General features: G+C 57.2%; 1 protein-coding gene and 1 long non-coding RNA gene across 2 annotated transcripts in view; one reads left to right on the forward strand and one right to left on the reverse strand.

Annotated features, from left to right (window-relative positions):
• SDC4 (syndecan 4) lies at positions 1 to 19,272 on the reverse strand. Its single transcript, XM_037044145.1, has 5 exons — positions 19,151 to 19,272; positions 7,818 to 7,953; positions 6,612 to 6,658; positions 5,615 to 5,816; positions 1 to 2,081 (listed from the first exon to the last, which is right to left on the reverse strand). The coding sequence occupies exons 1-5, from the start codon at positions 19,220 to 19,222 to the stop codon at positions 1,930 to 1,932; spliced, it is 609 nt and encodes a 202-aa protein (XP_036900040.1). The 5' UTR covers positions 19,223 to 19,272; the 3' UTR covers positions 1 to 1,929.
• Positions 14,698 to 19,811, forward strand: part of LOC118985526 (uncharacterized) — a 15,230-nt gene continuing 10,116 nt past the window's right edge. Inside the window, exons 1-2 of the long non-coding RNA XR_005066137.1 lie at positions 14,698 to 14,787; positions 17,984 to 17,989. This is a non-coding gene — a long non-coding RNA (uncharacterized LOC118985526). The remainder of the gene's footprint in view (positions 14,788 to 17,983; positions 17,990 to 19,811) is intronic.

Genomic DNA, 19,811 nt, shown 5'->3' on the forward strand with positions numbered 1-19,811 from the left:
TCTAGAAAGTACCAGGTTTTATTATCTTTTTATCAAAAATCAGTAACAGACAATAGTGTGAGGGGGCTACAAGGGTGCTGACTTCTGACATAGCCAGAGGAAAGGACCCGGGGGTGGGGTGCTGGTGGAGAAGAGGACCCAGCCAGCTGGGAACCCTGGGTCATGGGGATGGGGGAAGGTGCAGGCCGTGAGGCTGATCCCACCCACCCCAGCCAGTGGGGTCAGAAGACTGCAGCCTACCCAGGTTGATCCACCAAGCCTTTCCTCTCTGGAAGACAACAAGCCCCAGAGCTAGGGCCCGATCAGCCCTCCCCAACCCCTCCCTGCGCCCAGGGAGGCAAAGGTCACCCCAGTAAACCCGGGGCTTGCAAAGCCAGTTTGGTTCGCCAGCAGCGCTCGGCCCATAGATGGAAACGGTCTCCACCTGCCTGCTGGCTGCAGCAACCACCAGCTCCAGGTGGCAGCCGAGCACTTGAACTGTGTGGTCGGTGCCACTGAGGAATGGATTTTTAACTTTATGTAATTTTAATTGACTTAAATAGCCACATGTGGCTGGTGGTTACCGTATTGGCTAGCACAGCTCCCCAGTTGTCTCTCAAATTTGGAGAAATGAAGGAACACCAGCTGGGCTCCAAGCAGAAGCTAGAAAGAAGGTAGAATATGGTACATATTCTATTCCAGCCCAGTGGAAAGGCACCAGGACGGGGCAAGAGAAAGAGGCAAAAGCCCCCTCGGCCACATCAGAATCCACTCACTCGACCACCAGGCCACTTTGAACGGTAAGTATCATACTATCTCCTGAAAAAATATATTTATCTATTCTTCTAGAACCAAGAAAGAATAATATTATATTACAAGGAAAGAGACACAAATATCCTATCATCCCTCACATTATATTTTGGGATCGGCTAGAAAACTATGTCTCAGCAAAAGCTACTTCTTAAAGGAGCAGCTTCGGAAAGGGTTGAAGCCGTGGGCAGAGGACTGTAGCGTGCGCCTTATACAATGGGGACGGGGTTTAAAGAAAAAGAGGATCTGTCTGAAGCTATAAATAGTAAAAAATAATAATAAAAATCATATCTCCGGCTCTTCTCTCATTTTCAAGAAAAACAAAACCAAAAAAAAAAAAACCCATTAAATACAAAGGGAGCAGGCATGGCGGGAATGTGCAGAAGAGCCGAGACCACCCGGCACCTGCGCACTCATGCCCAGGCAGAGAGGAATGAATCGTAAAAACAAAAACAAACAAAAAAAAACAAACCCAAAACACTAAAAATAGATCTACAAATATTCTACAAATCCATTTCAGTATGAGCTTTCAGCTCTTCTCCCCACCCTCCCCAAATAAAAAAAATAAAAAAAATAAACTTGTTTTCCAAAAGACACTCGAAAGAGCCCAAGGGCCCAAGGTGCACCACAGACACTCCTTAGCGTGGGCACGGCCCCCGTGGACCGACACCTCTCCAGGTGCGGATGGTTCTAGGTCCTGCTCTCGGTTCCTGGTAGAAGGACCAGGTGTGAAAGGGAAGTCGGGGGCAGGGGCGGGAGGAAGGCCCCGGGGGTCAGCCCTACAGCAGGACTCTTAGGACAGCTCCTGGAGGTTCTGGTGAGGCATGGTCAATACCGGCTCTATGCCCGGCCTAGATTCTAAACTGGAAGATGAAGAAATAATCCAATCCTTGACTTGTCTTCTGAAAGGCCAAGTTTAGCCTCGGTTGTCTGCTGGGACCATTGGGGCCCAGAGAATGGAGAAGAGGCAGGCAGGGACAGGAGAAGGTGATGTCCCTCCTGTCCCTTGATGCATAATCAGGGCTGAAGGTGCCAACAGGTCAGTTTGAGATTGCCCTCCCCCTCCCCTAACGTCCAACCTCCCGAAATCCTTCCGCTTTCCACCCGCCTTAAGTCCAAGCCAGGGCCCGTGAGGAAGCTTCAGGCATAGAACTCATTGGTGGGGGCTTTTTTGTAGATGGGTTTCTTGCCCAGGTCGTAGCTGCCTTCGTCCTTTTTCTTCATGCGGTACATCAGCAGCAGGACCAGGAAGATGGCAAAGAGGATGCCCACGCCGCCGCCCACAATCAGAGCTGGAGGGAAGAGGGGGCAGCAAGGTGAGAACCCCAACTCAGGGCTCCGGGTGCCTCCCCACCCCCGCCCATAAGTGGTCTCTCTCACAAGTAAACATCCTCCCCATTACCACCACCGGAGCCCGGCACGCTGCTGCCTGATGTGAGTCTCATGGCCTCGCTTATTAAGACCCCAGGGCCAGAGTGGCACAGCCGCCATTCCAACCCTCATCTGCCCGAATCCAAAGCCCAGCTCTTTCTGAACACTAGGCGGACGCCCCGGCAGCAGCTTAGCGCTACCTGAGCTGGAAGCAAGAAAAGTCACAGGCTGTGGAAATGGTCAGACACACACGCATCGCGCAGTCCTCTCGCTGTCCCCGTGTGCTCACCAGCATACATCTCCATAGATGGGCAGACACACGTGTGTACACCCAGGTACACACTCCCATACACGGGCGTCACACAGTCTCAGGGTCACACCCCTGTGTTCTGGGTATTGCAGGTGGAGGCTCACGGTCCGTGGTTAAGGCCTAGTGCCCATTCCCATCCCCCCACTTACTGGCTGAGTGCTCTTAAGCTCCCTCACCTCGCTCACTGCAAAGTGGAAACAATAGTATCTTTCCACGTGTGTCCTGAGAATGCAATGCATTAATCCACTTAGAGCGCTTAGAAGCGCATAGCAGCTGCTGGGGACTCACGCATTGGAAATGTTTGTGGTTTCTCGGTCCCTTACGCCCCGACTCAGGCCTGGCCCGGCAGTAAATGACACTCACAGCTGGCTCGGGGACCACAGCCCGAGGGCAGCTGGCCGGGATGGGCAGATGTGGGTTTCTGACCTCGGGTGGATGGATGTTCTCAGGAGGCCAGAATGGCTCACTTCCGTCTGGGGAGGGGGCAGGGAGGCCTCCCAGCATCCTCTGGGTGGCAGACTGAGTCCCCTAATTCAGTCTCACCCAGGCTAAGAAGATTAACTTGCTGTCCCTCCTGCACACAGTCACGGCTGAGCACAGAATGGGGGCCCCGGGGCCCAAGCGCAGTTCTTTCTTGTCTAAAACTCTACGAAAAAGCAGCCACACGGTGCCCCCAGGAGATGCCAGGAAAAGGACAGGGAACATCAGGGACCGACCCCATTCTAGTCGCCCTCACCTCTCCCTCTGACAGTCCCGGCCCCTCTAGTAGGTCTGTGTGGGGACTCCCCACGAAGTCAGGGTTCAAGTACAGTCTCAGAAGTGACCGTGGTCCTAGGTTCAAACACCAGGTCTACCACTCCCTGGTTTTATGACTTGGGGCAAGTGTTTTGGCTTCCCCGAGCCTCGGCTTCCTTCTCTGTCACAGTCTCGCTCACCAAACCCATCTCAAGGGCTGTTGTTGAGGGAAGGGGCAGGAATCGCCTGGCACTCGGCAGGCCCTTGATAGGTCCTCAGGGGCTGTTTCCAAAGGTGGGACTGGAGGGTCCCGCCCCAGCTGGCTCAACCATGCAACCTCACGCAGGGATCCTGTACTCGTTTAATTCTCTACTGGAAGATTTAAGAGAGGAGAGGACCTCAGTTCTGCCTCTGGTTGTGTGCCCCAGGGCACGTGGCTTGCCTCCTCTGGGAATCAGCTTCCTCATGCATAAGAAACAGTTGCTTGGAATAGATCAGTGGGTTTTAAAACTACTTGTATGTGTTTAAAGAAAAAACAAAAACACATTTCACTTTAGAAGGAATACAGCCCTTAGCTGATAAAAGCAAAACCTTATGTAAATCCCACACACAACCGTGCCCACTGAAAGTGGGACTCTGTGGTTGAAGAAAGAGGGGGAAACTTTAAAATACTTCCACCAAACAGTCTGAAACTAGAAAAGCTAAGTAGTCTCTATGGCCCCCCCTAGTTCAACAGCATCCCCACCCGCCCACATCACACAGGAGCTCAGGGACCAGGGGGCCAGGGTCAGGGCTGAGATGGGCCCTAGTCACCTGGGGGTGATCCTCCCAAGGGGCCTCATCTGCGAGACCCCGGCAAGACCCTTTCTCTGTCCTGGATGAAGGCAGGACACAGGGCTCTGTCCCTGTACCCCAAGCCTCCGGGGAGCTCCTGGCCCAGCTGGTTGCCAGGAGACGGAAGCTGCCCCACCGTGACCCAGGGCGCCCCCTCCCCAGGCTGGTTCATCCAGCTTGGCCCTTGGCCTGTAAAACCTGGCACAAAGGGAGTTCCCTGACCGTGCCCCTCCCCCCTCTGGAAACCCCCAAGGCTGCCAGGGCAGGAGGGAGGGAGCCAGTCACCATCCCAGCTGCTGGCCCCACTGAGGCGCTCCTGCAGCCTCACTGTCCCGGAGACACAGCTGTCTCCATAACAGGACACTGTGGTCCAGGACCCTGCAGCTGTACCTGAGGCCGGCCACCGCCCCTCACTAGGGCTTCATTTCCAATCTGTCACATGAAGGTTCCCTGTGGGCCACCTACTGTGAGCGGCTCAGTGCAGACTCATTGACAGGTTTGTGAAAAGTAATAATGTACACGGAGCTACTGGAAAATGGTGTCGGTGCTGCCACCCAAGAGGAAGGGCCTTGCCGGTCTCAGTCCTGTCCCCTTCGGAACGGGAACACTGGGCAGAAGAACCTTGGGGAGGACCGGGCCTAAAGCAGCCCTGTGTTCCAAACAGCCGTGTGCCACGGTATCAGGAAAGCAGCTATCATGACTGGAAACAGCACATTCTTCAGCATTAGCATCACTGGTTGGCTTATCTGCTCCCTCGGCTTCTAAACCGCACAGAGGAATTCCTTCTAATCATGTCATCATTCCCCTTCCCTTCCTCATTCACACCCCTTGTCTTCACCTCCTAATTGGAACGAGTTTGGCGTTCTGCCCGAATCAGTGATTCCCCAATAGCTGTTCTTCTGAGTCTCAAGTAAACCCTCGGTGCCTCTCACCTTGCCCTGGCATTTTAGGTTCCATATCCTACTACCAAGTCAGACCCGGGCCTTTACCGTTCACCTCGTTGTTTCAGATTCTGTTTGCCCTGGAGTCATTACACCAGCCCAAGGAGGCATCCCTGTCTGCATCTGCAGCGGAGGAAACTGAGGCTCATCTCCACTGAGGTTCAAGAGCTTCTCAGCCAAGGTCAGAAGGCTGTCACAAGAGAGAGCTGGGGGAGGGGAAGCCAGTCTAATCCTGAGGAGCTCTGGGCTTTCGGGGGAGGTTTTCAAAGAATGTTAACTTTTAATAATAATTAACTCCCTAGGCTCCAAATGCAGGGGGTGAAAAGGGTTTGAAAATACAAGAGGACTGCAGGCAAGTGAAGGACTCAGCTTGTCTATTCTTCGGAAGTCTTTGATGGGCAATTCTTCTCCCCTACCAACAGGCTGCACAGTCAGGACCTGCCCACCCCCACCACACACACATGTGCATGCACACGCACACACACACACTTTTTGGGGTGTCGTCCGTCAAGGCGGGACACGCTGACTGTGGCTCTAAGGAAGGGACACCGTGCAGGGAGCCCACAACCTGCAGCACTACCTCCCACGGAGCCCCTCCACCTTCAAGGTGCCCAGTGAGGAGCAGGGACCTTACCTGCCAGGACCTCTGTCCTCTCAAAGATGCTGCTGCCCTGGGCAGTGCTGGACATGGACACCCTGTTGGATATCTCCTTGACCCCTTCAACAGGTGGTGAGAGCCTCTTGGGGATGACCTCATTCTCCTCCAGCTCCCCGGGTTCCGAGGGGGCCCGGCTTCCAGGCCCCGCCCTCTCAGGAATGTGGTTATCTAAGGGCACCTGTAGGGGGGAGGGAGAAGAGAGAGGCTCAGCACCCTAGGGGAGGGGCCGGGGGAGAGGAGGGCCCTTCAGCCCAGTGGGGAAACTGGTTCCACTGCCTCAATGAACCACGTGGTCCTCATGAAGAAATCCACCACGAGCTCAATAATTAGGCCAGCAAATCCTTCCCCTCAACTGGTCTCGTGGGTCTGTCCCAAAACGGGAATGAATAGTGTCCCCAAGAGTATGGGGAAGCAGGTGTCCCCTCGCTGCTGCTTGGTGGGTATTCTGAGGAGCCACTCTGGGGGGGAAAGTTTGCCTTTAAGGCAGCATTTTGCCTCTGGGACTCTATCTTAAGATGCTAATCAGAGATTTGAATAAGCGATGCTTGCTGTAGTGCTATAATTTTAGAATAGCAAAAATTGCAAACCACTTTTCCATCAATCAGGGCAATCAGGTGAACTAGAATTATGCAGCCCCTAAAAATAGGAAGAACATTTAATTATCAGGGAAAACACTCTCGGCCACTTTCAGCGAAAAATGCCATACACGGAACTGTGTATACCATTTGACATGCACGTTGGGAAATGCCCATAAAAGCACGGAAAGGGGGCTGGAGACACTTCTAAAGGTTGATGGTGATCATCCTGACAGGAAGGATGGCCTGCCTGTGACCCACAAAGGGGCCTGCCTCAAGTGAGCCCAGGGTCACCGATGAACGTCTTCTTGCAGGGCGAGGTAAGACCCTCACTTATCCCGCCCCTTTCAATACCTATACAAAGAAGCAGGTGGGGAAGCAAGCATGCGGTCACTTACCAAGGGGTGGATGACTTCTGGAAAGACCTTGGGGTCCTCTGGCTCATCTGTAAGGCCAGAAGGGCTGTGTGAGTGAGGTCAGGTATCCCCAGAAAAAATGATCCCTTTCCAGTCACAGCTGCTGTGAGTCCAGACTTATAAGTAGCTCCCAAGTGCTCAGTGCCCAGCAAGGGACTATTCTCACCCCAGCCTCAGCCACCTCATCTGTAAACTGGGGCTCTTAACCGCTGCCTCCCTGGCTCTTTCCCAAGAGTGTGAAGCTGGTAGATGGGCAGATGCTATGTCAGCTCCAGACCCTTGCACAGTAAAGGGCAGACCCAGGGACCAATAGCACCCCTGGGTGCCAGATAGAAACACGGAATTCCAGGGCCCACTGAGCCTGACTCTGCATTTTAACAAGATCCCCAGGGGACTCCTTTGAGAAAGCATGACTCTAGATCACAATATTAGATATCAGAAATTGCAATAGTAAAACATTTACTTAGTGCTCGGTACATGTAGAGCTTCAACTGCATCCAATGACCAAAACACAGGTGTAATGGCATTTACATCTATTCCCATTTTACAGACTTGGAAACTGAGGCTCGGAGGCCATTGCCTGGCCGTTTGAACTCAGGATTACATGAGTCCAAAACTCAAACTCTGAATCGTCTCCCCCCACCCCCGCGCACGGATGGACGGGATGGACCTTCCCGAGTAGCTCCGTGTGGTTCAGCATCCAGGGCCAGAAAGTCACAGAGGATGGGACATCGCAGCAGCCCCAGGTCCTGCCCGGCAGCCCCAGGTCCAGCCCCAAGAAGCCCGGCGCCTTCACCCATCCCACCCGGTCTGAGGCCGGGGCTTGTTCTTGGTTTCCCACCTCCACTCCGACCTTGTAGGCCCCCAGGTCTGTTTGTCCTTCTCAAAGGTAGAAAAGCACTCAGTTCCCACCCCCCCACCCACCCCCACCCCCCGCCCACTCTCGCTATGCCCCAGAGGTGGATGGGTCTAGGCTGATGCTGGGAAAACCTGGAGCTGCGAACAAGCAGCTCGGGGAAGGCCTCAGGGGTGGACACGGCTGATCCGGTTCCTTCCTTTCTTCTATCCGAGGGGGGAGGCGCGAAAACCCCCACAACAGTCCGGGTCTCCAGGCCGGTCAACCTCCCGGGGGAGAGACCACATTCCCTCCAGCCCCAGACCCCAGCCTGGCCGTCACCCGCTCCGTACCCAGATCTCCAGAGCCGGATATCTCGAAGTCGTCGGACTCCGGTCCGGGCCCCCCCACATCCTCGTCGTCCGGCAGTGGTCCGGAAGGGTACCGGCTTTCTAGGTCGTGTGGGTCGATGACCTCGGTCTCTCGGATCTGGAGTGGAGAAAGGAGACAGATCAGCCTGTAATGGTCTGTAACAGCCCCTGCGCCCCGAAAGGCAGTGAAATGGGCATTCGAGGAGGGAAACTGAGGTGCCGAAAGGGGACCAGGCCTGAGCCTTGAGTCCCAGGTCCTGGCCCCTCACCTGCTGTGTGACCTTACGTAAGTCCAGTTCCCATTCTGGGCTGGTAAAAATGATCGAGGCAGTAATAATAATCAGAATGGAAATACAGTGCTAGGCGCCAGTTCCTAAGCACTTGCTATGTATGGGTCAGGCCTTGACTTTCTAAAGTCTAAAGGCATGACTTTCCCCCCATTTTACAAGTGAGGAGAGTGGATATTAAAGACTCAACATCACTTTCTCTCGATGACACAGTCACAAGTGGAAGACTGAGGATTCCACATCAGGCAGCCTGACTTCATAGCCAGCAGCCCCACCCCCGTGCCCGCCCCCGTCAACAGGCGGGCAGAAGACACGCCCCGCCGGGGTTCTGGGAGTCGGAGCCCTGTGATGCCACTGCCGCAGATTCACTGCCGGCAGGGAGGGCTGCTGGCTCCGGGTCACCTTTCTGAGCCTAGTCAGACATGCCTGGGACAGGCTCGCTGGCTCACCCACACCCCAGGACAGCCTCAGGTCAGGGCGTTGCCCAGAACAAGTGACTCAAGTATGTGTAAGTGTCCTTGTATACTCAGGCTTCCAGACAGCTCCCACAGACCCATGCTGCCACCAACACCATGGAGAGGCACGGCTCCTGCCCTCCTGGACCATGTGCTGCAGCATCTATAAGTGTCCCTCAGCCCCTACCCCATGGGGACCCACCCAGTCTTAGGTCTACCGTCACGGAGAAGCTTTTCAAAGGAAAGTAACAAAGGTCCAGGGAGGCAAAGACCCTTCTTAAGGGTCTACGGTGCGTCAGTTCCTCTGCTCCCTCTGCTCTCGAGGCCAAGGGCCCGGGGGTGGGAAGCATGCGGAAAGCCCGCCACCTGTCCTCTTAGCTCCCGAGCTGAGGTTCTGTCTGCCACCGAACAGCAGCCTGGGCCACGCTCGTTTCACTAATTACTGAAATATTAAAGTGGCTACCATTTGCCAGAGGGTTAGGGTTTCTGATGGAGAATTGGCTCCTAAGACAAGGTTACCATTGCAGGAAGGGCCCGGGCTCCTGCAATGGCTTCCAGGCAGAGGGGGTGGGAACCTGCTAGAAGCCCTCCTCCACTCCCACGAGGGCATATGCTGGATTCCCGAAAGGCAGCAGGGCCGGGCTGGGAGGAGGGCAGTGGGTACACAGCCCACCTCCCACAGGAGGGGAAAATCTTGCTGACCACTTGGCACCCAGGGGGAGAGGAGTCAGAGGAGTTAAGGCCTGGCGAGGGGTGACTTCATGACTTGGGAATCAGGAGCTGCTGAGATGCCGCGCTGGAATTCCAGCCCCCACACACAGCCCTGGGGCTGCGGCTTCGGTCCGGCAGCTCCAGCTCGGGGGTAAGGTTCCTCCAGTTGCGCAAGCTGCCAGCTCCTCGGGTGGGGTTCCTGGGCTCCTGCCATCTTCTCCTACTACCAGTCCCCCCAGGGTCCCAGGACCTGACCGCAGGAGCTCCGTGGCTTACCCAGCTGAGCACTTGGCTCGAAGTGGTTCCACGAACGAATTTTTTTTTGCAGAAGTGGAAGGGGCGCGGGTGGCTCAGAAAAGCAATGTCACTGGCCCAAGTTCACACAGGCAGGAAGTGGCCCCACTGGACCAGAACCAAAGCATGGGTCACTTGAGCCTTTATCTACATACATGTAGACCCACATGCAGAAAAACGTGCGTGGAGAGTGCCCACCTACCCAGGAAGGAAGGGAGTGGAAGTCAAACCAGCCCGGGAGGGAAAGATGGCAGGTACTACGACCACTCGTTGACCTGGCCTAGAGACCAGACTGACTGCGGGAGTCAGAGCCCCGTGTCCTCTGGATAGGGGCTGGGGTCCGGGTGGGGCCATTTCGGGACCCTCTTCTTGCCCAGGAGCCACGTTATGTTGCTTCCTCGTCACCTGCTTTCCAGTGGGTGAGAGTATTTCAAAACAGCCCGCACGACTGGCTGTCGGTAACTGACCTCCGCCGTACATCGGTGAAATGTAGACCGAGAGGAGGTGAGTATGGCCATCTTCTAGCCAAATCTGCACAGCGGAGGCTGAGCCAGATTTATTCCCAGGTCAGCCCCCTTCATGGCCATCTGGTCTTCCCTAACCCTTCATATTTATGCCAGGCTCCCGCACAGGATAAAGGACTTGTCTAAGGTCACACCAGATACCTGGCTCTAAATGGACAGGGTCCCTAGGGGCCGCCTTAGATGAGCTCTCCTACAGCAAGTCAAGACGGCTTGGGAGAACCGTGAGGTGCGCTGGGAAGAGGAAACGGGAAGTTAAATTCCTCTTCAACTCCAGAAGCACCCTCTCTGCCCACAGCCCCCCCCCCCCACCCCCGACCACAGGGAAATTCTTATGTGGGCAGGAGCCCTTCAAGACTAGGCCAGAAAGCCAGGCCCCTCCTGCAGGGGCTTGTGGGTAACCATCCCGTTGTGTGTGGAGGGGGGCAGGGAGTGGCATGGGGTGGAGGGCAGCCCTCCCTTCCCCCACCCTCTTTTCAGCAAGGCCTATTCAGTCTGGGTGGCTTTGAAGGGCCAGGCCACCCAGCAACCAGGCCCAGCCCTGACCAGAGGAGGACCCCACCCTCTCCTGGCTAAGGATGTGATCTGTTCTCCTCACCTCACCCCACCCCTGCCCAGAGGGCGTGTAGCCACACGCATGTGCACGTACAGGCATCCTCTCATCCTCTCGGGGCCCTCAGGCCACCCTGTGACTCTGTTCTCACAGGCGCACAGCAGTAATGACCAGGTGAGCGGCCCTGGACGCGGGCCTCACAGACCCTGCTGGCCTGTGGCTGGCGGGCACCTGGAGGTTTGGAGGTGCTGGGTGCTTCCCCACACTCTCCACAGAAAGAGGGGTAGGTGCTGCTTTGTTCTAAAGTAGGGATGTCAAACTCGTTTTCACCAGGGGCCACATCAGCCTTACGGTTGCCTTCAAAGGGCCGAAGGTAGAGCTCTTTGCCCCTAGTTAAGGAGCAGTTACATTTATACAGTCCTAAAATTACATTCGGTTCTTTGAAGGCAACTGCAAGGCTGATCTGCCTCCGCCCCCGGGTGAAAATGAGCGTGACACCCCTGTTCTAAAGGGACTAACACCTGCCAACAGAAGGTACCTGAGGCCACAGAGCCCAAGTGTCTCATTTTATTACCCAGCAAACAGATTAAAAGACAAGGGGCTTTGCAAAGGTCACCCAAGCAGCTGGCGGGGGAGCTGGACTTGGAACCTAGAACTCCTGGCTCTCGGGCAGGAGTTGTCCTCCCTCCCTCCCTCCTTCCAGGCTTCTGGCTGCCCACAGGCTGCAGCTGTCACCCCAGATACGCACCCAGTCCTTGGGCCGCAGGCACGATGCTAGGGAAAGGTCACCAAGCCTGTCCCAGAGTCCTACGGCTTCTGGCCCCCAGGGGAGGCATGGGGGTGGCTAGCACAAGTATCCACTGCATGCCGGGTGCCCGGCCAGGTCCTTCTCTGCATGAACTCATTTTACGGGCACAAGCTGGTGGGGAGTTCTACCCATTTTGTAGGAGACTGAGGTTTGTGGTGTTATTCCCCCAAACTGACAGAGCTGAGATTCCATCCTCCACCAAGACTGTGTCGTGGCCACAGCCAGACTCCTCACTGCTGCCCACGCTCCCCGCTCCGCCCCACAGCCCACAGCCAGGCCAGGGCTCCAGCGCGCCCCCTCCCCTGCTCAGGGAGGGCACAAAGGTAAAAGGGACAGCACTTCAACCGAAGGAGACTTGGCTGGGGTACCGGGAGAAGTTCAGGGTCAGGGCTTGGTTAACTATGAACTCCAGCTGGCTCTTCCCCTGGGTTGGTAGGGTCAGGGTCAGGGACACAGGAGGTGTGACCAGAAGGGCACTGGGCGTGCCAGAGTTGGGGAGAGGGATGGTGAGCATCCCGGGCTCCGAGACCAAACCCACCAGAGTGAGGCTGGCAGGAGATCTCCGGCAGAGGTTGTCGTCACTGGCACTGTTTTCCCCCATCCCCCTTCTGAAGGGTCAGACATGCCCCAGAATGAACAAAACCTGGGGCCCCCAATCAGGACTCTCTCTCTCTACCTTGGCAGGAGGGAAGGCTCCGCCAGAGTGGGTACCCAAAGAGGCACATCCACAGGCTCAACTCTGTGAGCCTGGGGGCTTGTTTTACCCCCTGAATCCTCAGTGCCTTCTCTTTGTAACTAAGGCTAGAAGGCCCTGGCAGAATGATGAGGACTGAGCGAAATGCCTTACTGTGCCACAAGGGCCCCAGCAGGTGGCCTGGCACCCTGCAGGTGCTCAAAGAATATGGCTGCTATTAACCCCCGCCTGTCTTCCCTCTGGATAAGGGGTGACTGGTCCAAGGGCTAGAGAGACCTGAGAAAAGTCGTTGAAGCAATTCCATTGCAGAAAGAAGGTGCTCGAAGGTGCCTCACTGGTGGCAAAGGGGCAGAGCCTAGGATGGGTCGGAGACTTTTCTGAAACCAGTCACACCCCCTCCAGATTGTGCAAGGGCAAAAGACCTCAAGGTGGGCAGAGACCAGCCCGGGCTCACACCACTTGGAGCGCTCGCCTGAGCCGATAGAAGCGGAGGGAAGACCAGCTGTATTTTTCCAGAAGGATCCAACAGCAATGACCACAGGTGCCTGAACTTCTACGCCAGAGCATTTCCTGACCTGCCTTGGGAGTGAAAAAAATATCTCGAACGCACAAACAGCAGCACACCAACCCTGGTGCTCCGGTACCTGAAGGGTTAAGCCAGCTCTGGGGGTGGAGTGGGGGTTCGGATGTCTCAGAGCCCAGGCTCTGCCCACTCTGAGGTCGGGTTTCTCTGAACACAATCGCTCAGGAGGGAGAGCCGCCAGGCCTGGCACTGCCAGCAGCCAGCTTTGCACCAACCCCCCAGAGCAGCCGGTTCCCACAGCAAGGGCTCCAGGATCCCGGGGTGCCAGCTACAAACGGGGGCAGGGGGTGGGAGCTTCTGCAGCCTCTGTGTGTCCCCCTGCCAGGAGCTGACGGTGTACCCCCATCACCAACTCCCTGGGCGATCCTGGGAGATCGGGCCTCGGTTTCCCCACCTGTAAGACAGTTCTCAAAGAGACAAGCCTCCCTCTGTCCTGAGGCCCGGTAACCAAGCTGGGCACTGCTCCGATTACCGGTGGAGACAGCCGGGGACGGGCTGGCTCCCGCAGGGCCATAGAGACAGAGGCGCATTGACACTGGGGCTTGTAATCTCGGCAGCAGATCCTGGACCCGAGGTCCCTGCTGGATGGCCGGTGGGCCCTAAACAAGCCTCCCTGTTCTCAACAGCAGGGTCGATAGCCTTGTCTGGGCCGATTAGATCAGCTCTGGGTGCTGGCTTCATGCCCTTTCGTAGCTCCCCCGCCACCACTCTGGGAAGCGCGGCTCCAGACCAAGTGGGTTTGTCCCAAAGACGCCTCACAGCCCAGCGTCCCCAGGGCAAGGAGCGCCCCTACTCCTGGTGACCCGCCCAGCCGCTGGTCACCCCTGCCCCCATGCCCAGGGAGGCTGGAGTGCTACAGCGAGTCCCTGCAGGCCCGGCCACGACCGGCAGGCTCCACCAAGTCACTGTTTCCACACACACCAACCTCTCCCTGCCTCCCCTTTCCATTACTCCAGGTGTCACCTGACTCGCAGCCTCCTCTGTGGTGCCAGAGAAAACTGGGGCAGACACGCTCGCTCTGGGCCTGAAAGATGAGGAAGGGAAGATGCAGAGTAAAGGGCCTGGACGGAGGGTGGGAGTTAGCGGGATTGCAGAGGCGGGTGGGAAGCAGGGGCCTGCTGCAGAAGTTTACAAGTTTGCCAAACGCGGACTATGACCCTCAAGTGACACAGGTGTCAGAGAGGACACTGGGCTCCCACCGGCGAAGTGACTTATTAACTAACTGCGTGTCCCTGGGGGGTGAGAGGCAGAGCTGGGATGGGACTCTGGCTGTGGAACATGTCCCATACCCACGTTCCAGTCACCTGCCGCCCGCAGACAGGGCCAGAGAGAGGCCCCCTGGAGATGTGGGGCCCCGCCCAAAGGTCACCAGCGAGTTACCAACCAACCAGCCCGGTCCGTTGTACCCCGAGGGTTAAACCAGGCCCCAGCTATGGACAAACACCTCCTCCGCTCTCTGCAGGCACTGGGCTATGAGAACACAGGAAAGCTGGCCTCTCACCACACACTACCTGTTCTGTCCACCAGCAGCAGCTCCGCCGAAGCCCAGAGCTGGATCTACAACTCACTCAGCCACTGACGGGGCCCTCGGACTCCGGAGGGTGCCGCAGCGGCTAGTAACTTTTGCAGCCCCCGGTGCTATCTCTCTCCAGCTGCAAACGGGTCAGCAGGGGCTTCCTCCAGAGAGGGCAGGAGAGGTGGGGCTACCAGGAACTGGTTCTTGATTAAATATAAACCCATCCGATAATTAGCAAACAGCCCACTTCTAGGACAAACAAATAGCTGAATTGGCCTCCATCAGCCCCACCCTGGACTCCTCCCTCCCCACCTTGCAGCTATGGGTTAGAAATGGGGGAGGGGAGAAAGCTTTCTAGAGGCCAAGGGGGTGGGTTCCTCAAAGGTACCAGGTAGCATCCAAGTGGCCAGGACAAAGAAGGGCACCCTCACTAAGCACGTCTCCCTCCCAGGCACAACACCGGGAGCTTTATTTGCAGTCTTGTCATCTCCTACGGGCGTCACCGCCATCCAGATCTTCTTACAGGCTAAGTGGTCCCTCCTGAGCCGGGGAGGGCTTCCCACCTCTGGAGTCAGGTCTGGCTGACTCCACACCAGTGTCCCGATCCATGCCCTCTAGCCAGTCCTAGCGAGCAAGGAGGAGGCGCACAAAAATCAAGAGACTCCTGGGGTCAAGTTCAGTCTGGATTGCGCCAACTTGGTTCTGTAAACTCAGACCAGCTGCAGCCTTAGTTTTGCTTCAAGGGGTGGAGGGAGCAGGGAGGCAAGGCGCTACCTGCTCAGCAGAGGCCATATGACCAATGTTGAGGACTGCCTGAACTCTTTCAAAGTCCACCTACAGGGCAAGTCACTGCAAAGGACCGGGCCATACTTGTACTTCTCATATGTCCCCTCAAGGCCCTGGACACTGAGATGTGGATTAATAGGCTCCCAAAGGGCAAGGTGAGACGGCTGAGACACCCCCACCAGAGAGCCATACCCCAGCCAAGCAGTGGGAAGGAAACGGGGTGATTCGGGCAGGCCAGCTCTGGCTCTCTGCCAGTGACTTGCGCAGCCCCATCCAGCCTCTTCCCCCCATTTTAAGTGTGGTTTGGAAATCACGCCCAGCCACCCAGGAGGCTGAGGACAGCTAGGAGTCAGTTCCTTCCAGGAGGGGCCAGGCCAGTAGCCCAGCCTGGGTCTCCCCACCCCTCATTCAGGCTGCTCAGCACTCCGAGTACTTGGAGAAGCCTGCTGTCTCCAGGAGATGAGGAGGGCAGGAGCTGAATGTCCCTCCCACCCCCAACTTCTCATTCAGGCTCTTTACCAAGGCCAAGAAAGCTTGCCTGACCCCATCACATCAGTGGGCTCTTGGGACGGGAAGACCCTAGAGGGCCTTGGCCCAGCTTCCTCATTTTAGACCTGGGGTCCACCGAGATGCAGGGACAAGGCACATCACTCAAGGTCACCCAGCAATTCAACAGTAGGACCTGAGGTATCTACTTTAAACCCAGCCAATTTCCTGATCTGGAATGTTCTCAGAGGGTGCGCAAAGCAGAAACCTTGTGTTATCAGACCGACCTTGTTCTGACCTTGGCAAACCACTACATTCCTTGAGCATCTATCTGTGTCCTGCGAAATGGAGATAATCACACCTGCCTCCCAGAACACCAGGCTTTCTTATCAGTAATAAATAACCATGGTGCACCTCTTAGAATAAAGTTACATGCCTGAGTGTTACTTCTTCATTCATGCACACATTTCCTGAGTTACTAAGTATAAGACAGCTATTTCACTAGAAAGGAATAGAGTGGAGTTCCTGCCTTGGGTGTGTGTGGTGGGGGGGGGGCGGGAAGTGGGGGCAACTCAGAATTTGATGCGGTGTATCATTCCCACACCAAATGTGACTTTCTTCAAGGGAGGAAAAGCCTCAGCAGTCTTCACGGTTTCCCATGCCCTTTTCAAAGTGTAGTACCGAACCATGAATAGAAAACTAGAGCGGAGAAGGCTCTGGAGGCCCATCAGTTCAAATCCCACTTTACAGGTGGGGGATGTCAACCTCAAGAGCAAAAGGGACCGAACCTCACAGAGCCCCCACCCACCCCAAGCCATGGCCCAAATATTCTCTCAGGTGCTTGGTAGCTCTCCGAGCTTCTAAGAATTCCAAAGAGCTCTCATTGTCCACTCAAGAGTCCTGACCCCCGGAGCTTCCCCCCACCCCGAACCCCACTTCTGTGCAATCAAGGAGAGAATTCTTAAGGAGCCCAGAAGTGTCTTTAAGCTAAAGTACCCTGATGGGCCAGGGACAATTCCCCAGAACTGACTGGGCCCGGTGCCACATAGGCGGGCTATGCTCCTGGACAGCACCACCTGGGGTGGGGAGGGTGGGCCAGGCTCCCAAAACAAGGCTGCCTTTAATTGCCCAGGGAGGGAGCGGCAGGAAGGCAGTTCAGGGAAATGGTCCCAGCTGGACAGGAAGAACTGGTTTAGGGTGGCAAGCCCCAGCCAAATGGAGAGGAGGCTGGTGCTCAGCCCAGGTTCCCTTCCCAAAACTTGGGGCACCTAGGGGGCAGGGGGCACCACCTAAAGGGAGGGCAGGCCTTGGGTTTAAACCTAAAATTCAGGGAGGACCCCAACAGAATTATTGGAGGAGCTACTGGATAGATTCTGATGGCCTTCCCGCTCTCCACTACCCAGCGTGGTGCCATGCTCAGCTCCCGCATCCACGGAGTGGGTGGGTGCGGGACGATCCCCACAGGCTTTCTGTGGACGGCTTCCCACGCACCCAGCCTGGCACAGGAAAAGCACTCAGGAAATCACAACTGCCCTGAGCAGATCCCTTCTCCCCAGGCCTTGTTTTCTCCACTGGCTGAAAAGGGCCCACTAGGTCATGTCTGTCTCTGGTCTCATCCAACCGTGACTGAGGTCTGATTTTTTCAGCCACAACATTAGGAGGAAAGGGGGTGGGAGGGCCACAAGGGGAAGCCCCATGACCCAATTAGGGGCGGAAGGTCTGTGACATTAGCCAGGAAGGGGAGCAGAAAGGTCAGGGTGAAAGAGGTGGCCACCCTCTCAGGAAGCAGCTGCTCAGGGCTGGCTTCTGCGGCTGATGGGTCACCACACGTGGGACTGACAGCCCTCCCCCAAAACTTATCCTTCAGGGACACAGCTGTCCTCTCCTCACTCAAGCCCTTGCAGGCTCAGCAGTCCCTGAGCTGACACTGGTCCCTGAGTGCCCATGGGTCGACCTCACAGCCTCCAGGGACTTTCCTCTCCGGTTGCCCAGACCAGTGGCACCTGACTCGGCATTCCTCCGGATGCCTCCCTGACCGCATCCCTCGGGGCGTGGTAAGGGCCACTGCACCGGGGAACAGCCGGCTTGGGTTCGAGTCCTAGCTCAGCCACCAACCTTTCAGCAGGGTTACCCTTAGTTTGGGGAAGTCATGCCCTTCCACCTCAGAATTCCTTGGGGCTGGCCAGCCCCAAATCTTTAGGTTCTATAGGAGTTTCGAGTCATCGGAGGATGGGACACAGTGGCAACCACTCAGAGCAGCATCCGTGGACAAGTTAAGATGAGAGCTGGGAGCGTCAGGGAAGCCTGGCTGCCTACATAGGAATCTGCTCGGCCCCTAATTTGCCGCATGAGTGTAGGCGAACTAGTTAGCCTCTCTAGACCCAGCTTAAGAACAGTAAACCAGGTTGTTGTCAGGATTTAGCTAGGTGACCGCATCCTTGGAATAGCCATTAGGAAGCTGTCAGAACGCCGGGGGAGGGACATGCACGCCCCAAACGGTATCACCACTGCCCATCAGCAATTGTGCGGAGGGGTTATGGGTCGGGATCTTACTCATTCCTCAGCTGAGGCCTGTTGGGCGGAAGAACTTTCCCCTAAGTCAGCCTAGAGTAATAGGAACCCGGTACAGAAACTGAAAACAGGGACTCACTCCTCCCCATCCCCCCAAAAGGGACTCGCGGGCTGGAAAGGGGCACAAAACCCAGGCTCCTGGGGGAGCAGATCGCCTCTCCCATCTTCCCAGAGGAGATCGCCTCCGTTCTCCCCAGACGGCTGCTGGGATGAAAGGAGCCTCAGGTGGCCCAGGGTTGTGCAAGCGACAGGGACCGGTGGGCACTGAGGCCCTGTCTCCCCAGCCTCCTTCACCTCACTCTCACCCAACGTGGGTGCTTCGATTCCCCAGTCTGCGCTGAGCCGGAGAGAACAGGCTTCTTACGGAAAGGGTGGCGCGGGAGCGCCGATCCGCCGCTCCAGTCCACGGTCTCAACTCCGTAGGGGTAGACCGTAAAGAAGCACTGGCCGCCCGCTACCCCACTCCCTCACACCCTCGGTGCGGACGGGGAAATCGAGTCTCGGCAGGGGCGGGACCTTGCCCGAAGTCCCAAGCCAGTTGCACCACGGAGGCCAGAAGCGGGATCAGGGCTCCGTTCTCCGCTCCCCGGTGTGTGAAACCAGGCCCCGCAGAACCCCAAACTCCTCCCTCTCCCCAGCACTCGCTGCCCCCGTCACCCCCAGGCATCTGGGATTCTGGAGTTGCCGGCTCCGGCCGCCCAGTTGGCGAGGAGGGGGGTTCGGGGCCCCGAGCCGGGACCAGGATCCCCAGGGAAGGTGCGGGGGGTGAGGGGAAGGTGACACCGGCTTAGTCACGTCCGAGCCTGGAGCCCGCGTCAGGGCTGAGGCCAAGGGGAGGCGGGAAGAGCAACAGGCTGGGGCGCAAGGCGAGCGCGGCAGCCCCCCGCTTCCCCCCGGGGGCCCAGGAGCCAAGTTTCCGGCAAAGTTTCCCGGACCTGGGTGTCTCCTCGGGGGCGGGCGGCGCAGCGCCCTGGTCACCCCCTATCCCAGGCTCCCAGGAACAAAGAAGGCGCGGGTCTGCGCTCCCCCCGGGAACCTCCGAGCACCTACCGACTCCGCGGCAGCGGCGGGGGCGCCCACGAGGAGCAGCAGCAGCAGCGCGAGGAGGCGGGCGGGGGCCATGGTGTCGCGGTCGCGAAAGGGCGCGCAGGCTGGTGGCCGCCGTCCGCGGTCGGCCCTGCTTATAGGCGGCGGCCGGCCCCGCCCCGCCCCGCCCCCGCCGCCCGCACCCCTGCCCCCCTCCCCCAGGAATTCCCCGCGAAAGCTGGGCCTCCGGGGCGCCGAGCCCGCCCGCAGAGACGGAAACCCCGAGTGACCCGCCCGGGGCGCATCTGCCCCGGAACGCTGACCCCGGGAGCCGCGACCCCCTTCACCGACCTGAGCCCCTGCCAGGCAGGCCCCCAAAGACCGCCGCGTCTCACCCCTTTTTACAGCGGGGGAAACTGAGGCCCACGCACAGGAAGGACTTGCCCGCGGCTGTCGGCGTAGACCGGCGCTTTTCAGACCGAGGACGTCGCAGGGCGCGAAGACTTTCCAAACGGGACGCGAACGCCGGGAGTTTTATGGGGTCAGCAAACTGTGTCTGTAAAGAGCTGAGTTCCAGTCTTCGCCGGCCACACGGTCTCGTCACAGTTTCTTCTAAACTCCAGAGCTGTGGCTCGAAGGGAGCCAATACATCAAGGCGTGAGTGCCTGTGTTCTAACGAAACACT

Source organism: Sturnira hondurensis, unplaced genomic scaffold (genome assembly GCF_014824575.4).
Source record: "Sturnira hondurensis isolate 20B ecotype Veracruz unplaced genomic scaffold, ASM1482457v3 Scaffold0004136, whole genome shotgun sequence".
Classification (NCBI taxonomy): domain Eukaryota; kingdom Metazoa; phylum Chordata; class Mammalia; order Chiroptera; family Phyllostomidae; genus Sturnira; species Sturnira hondurensis.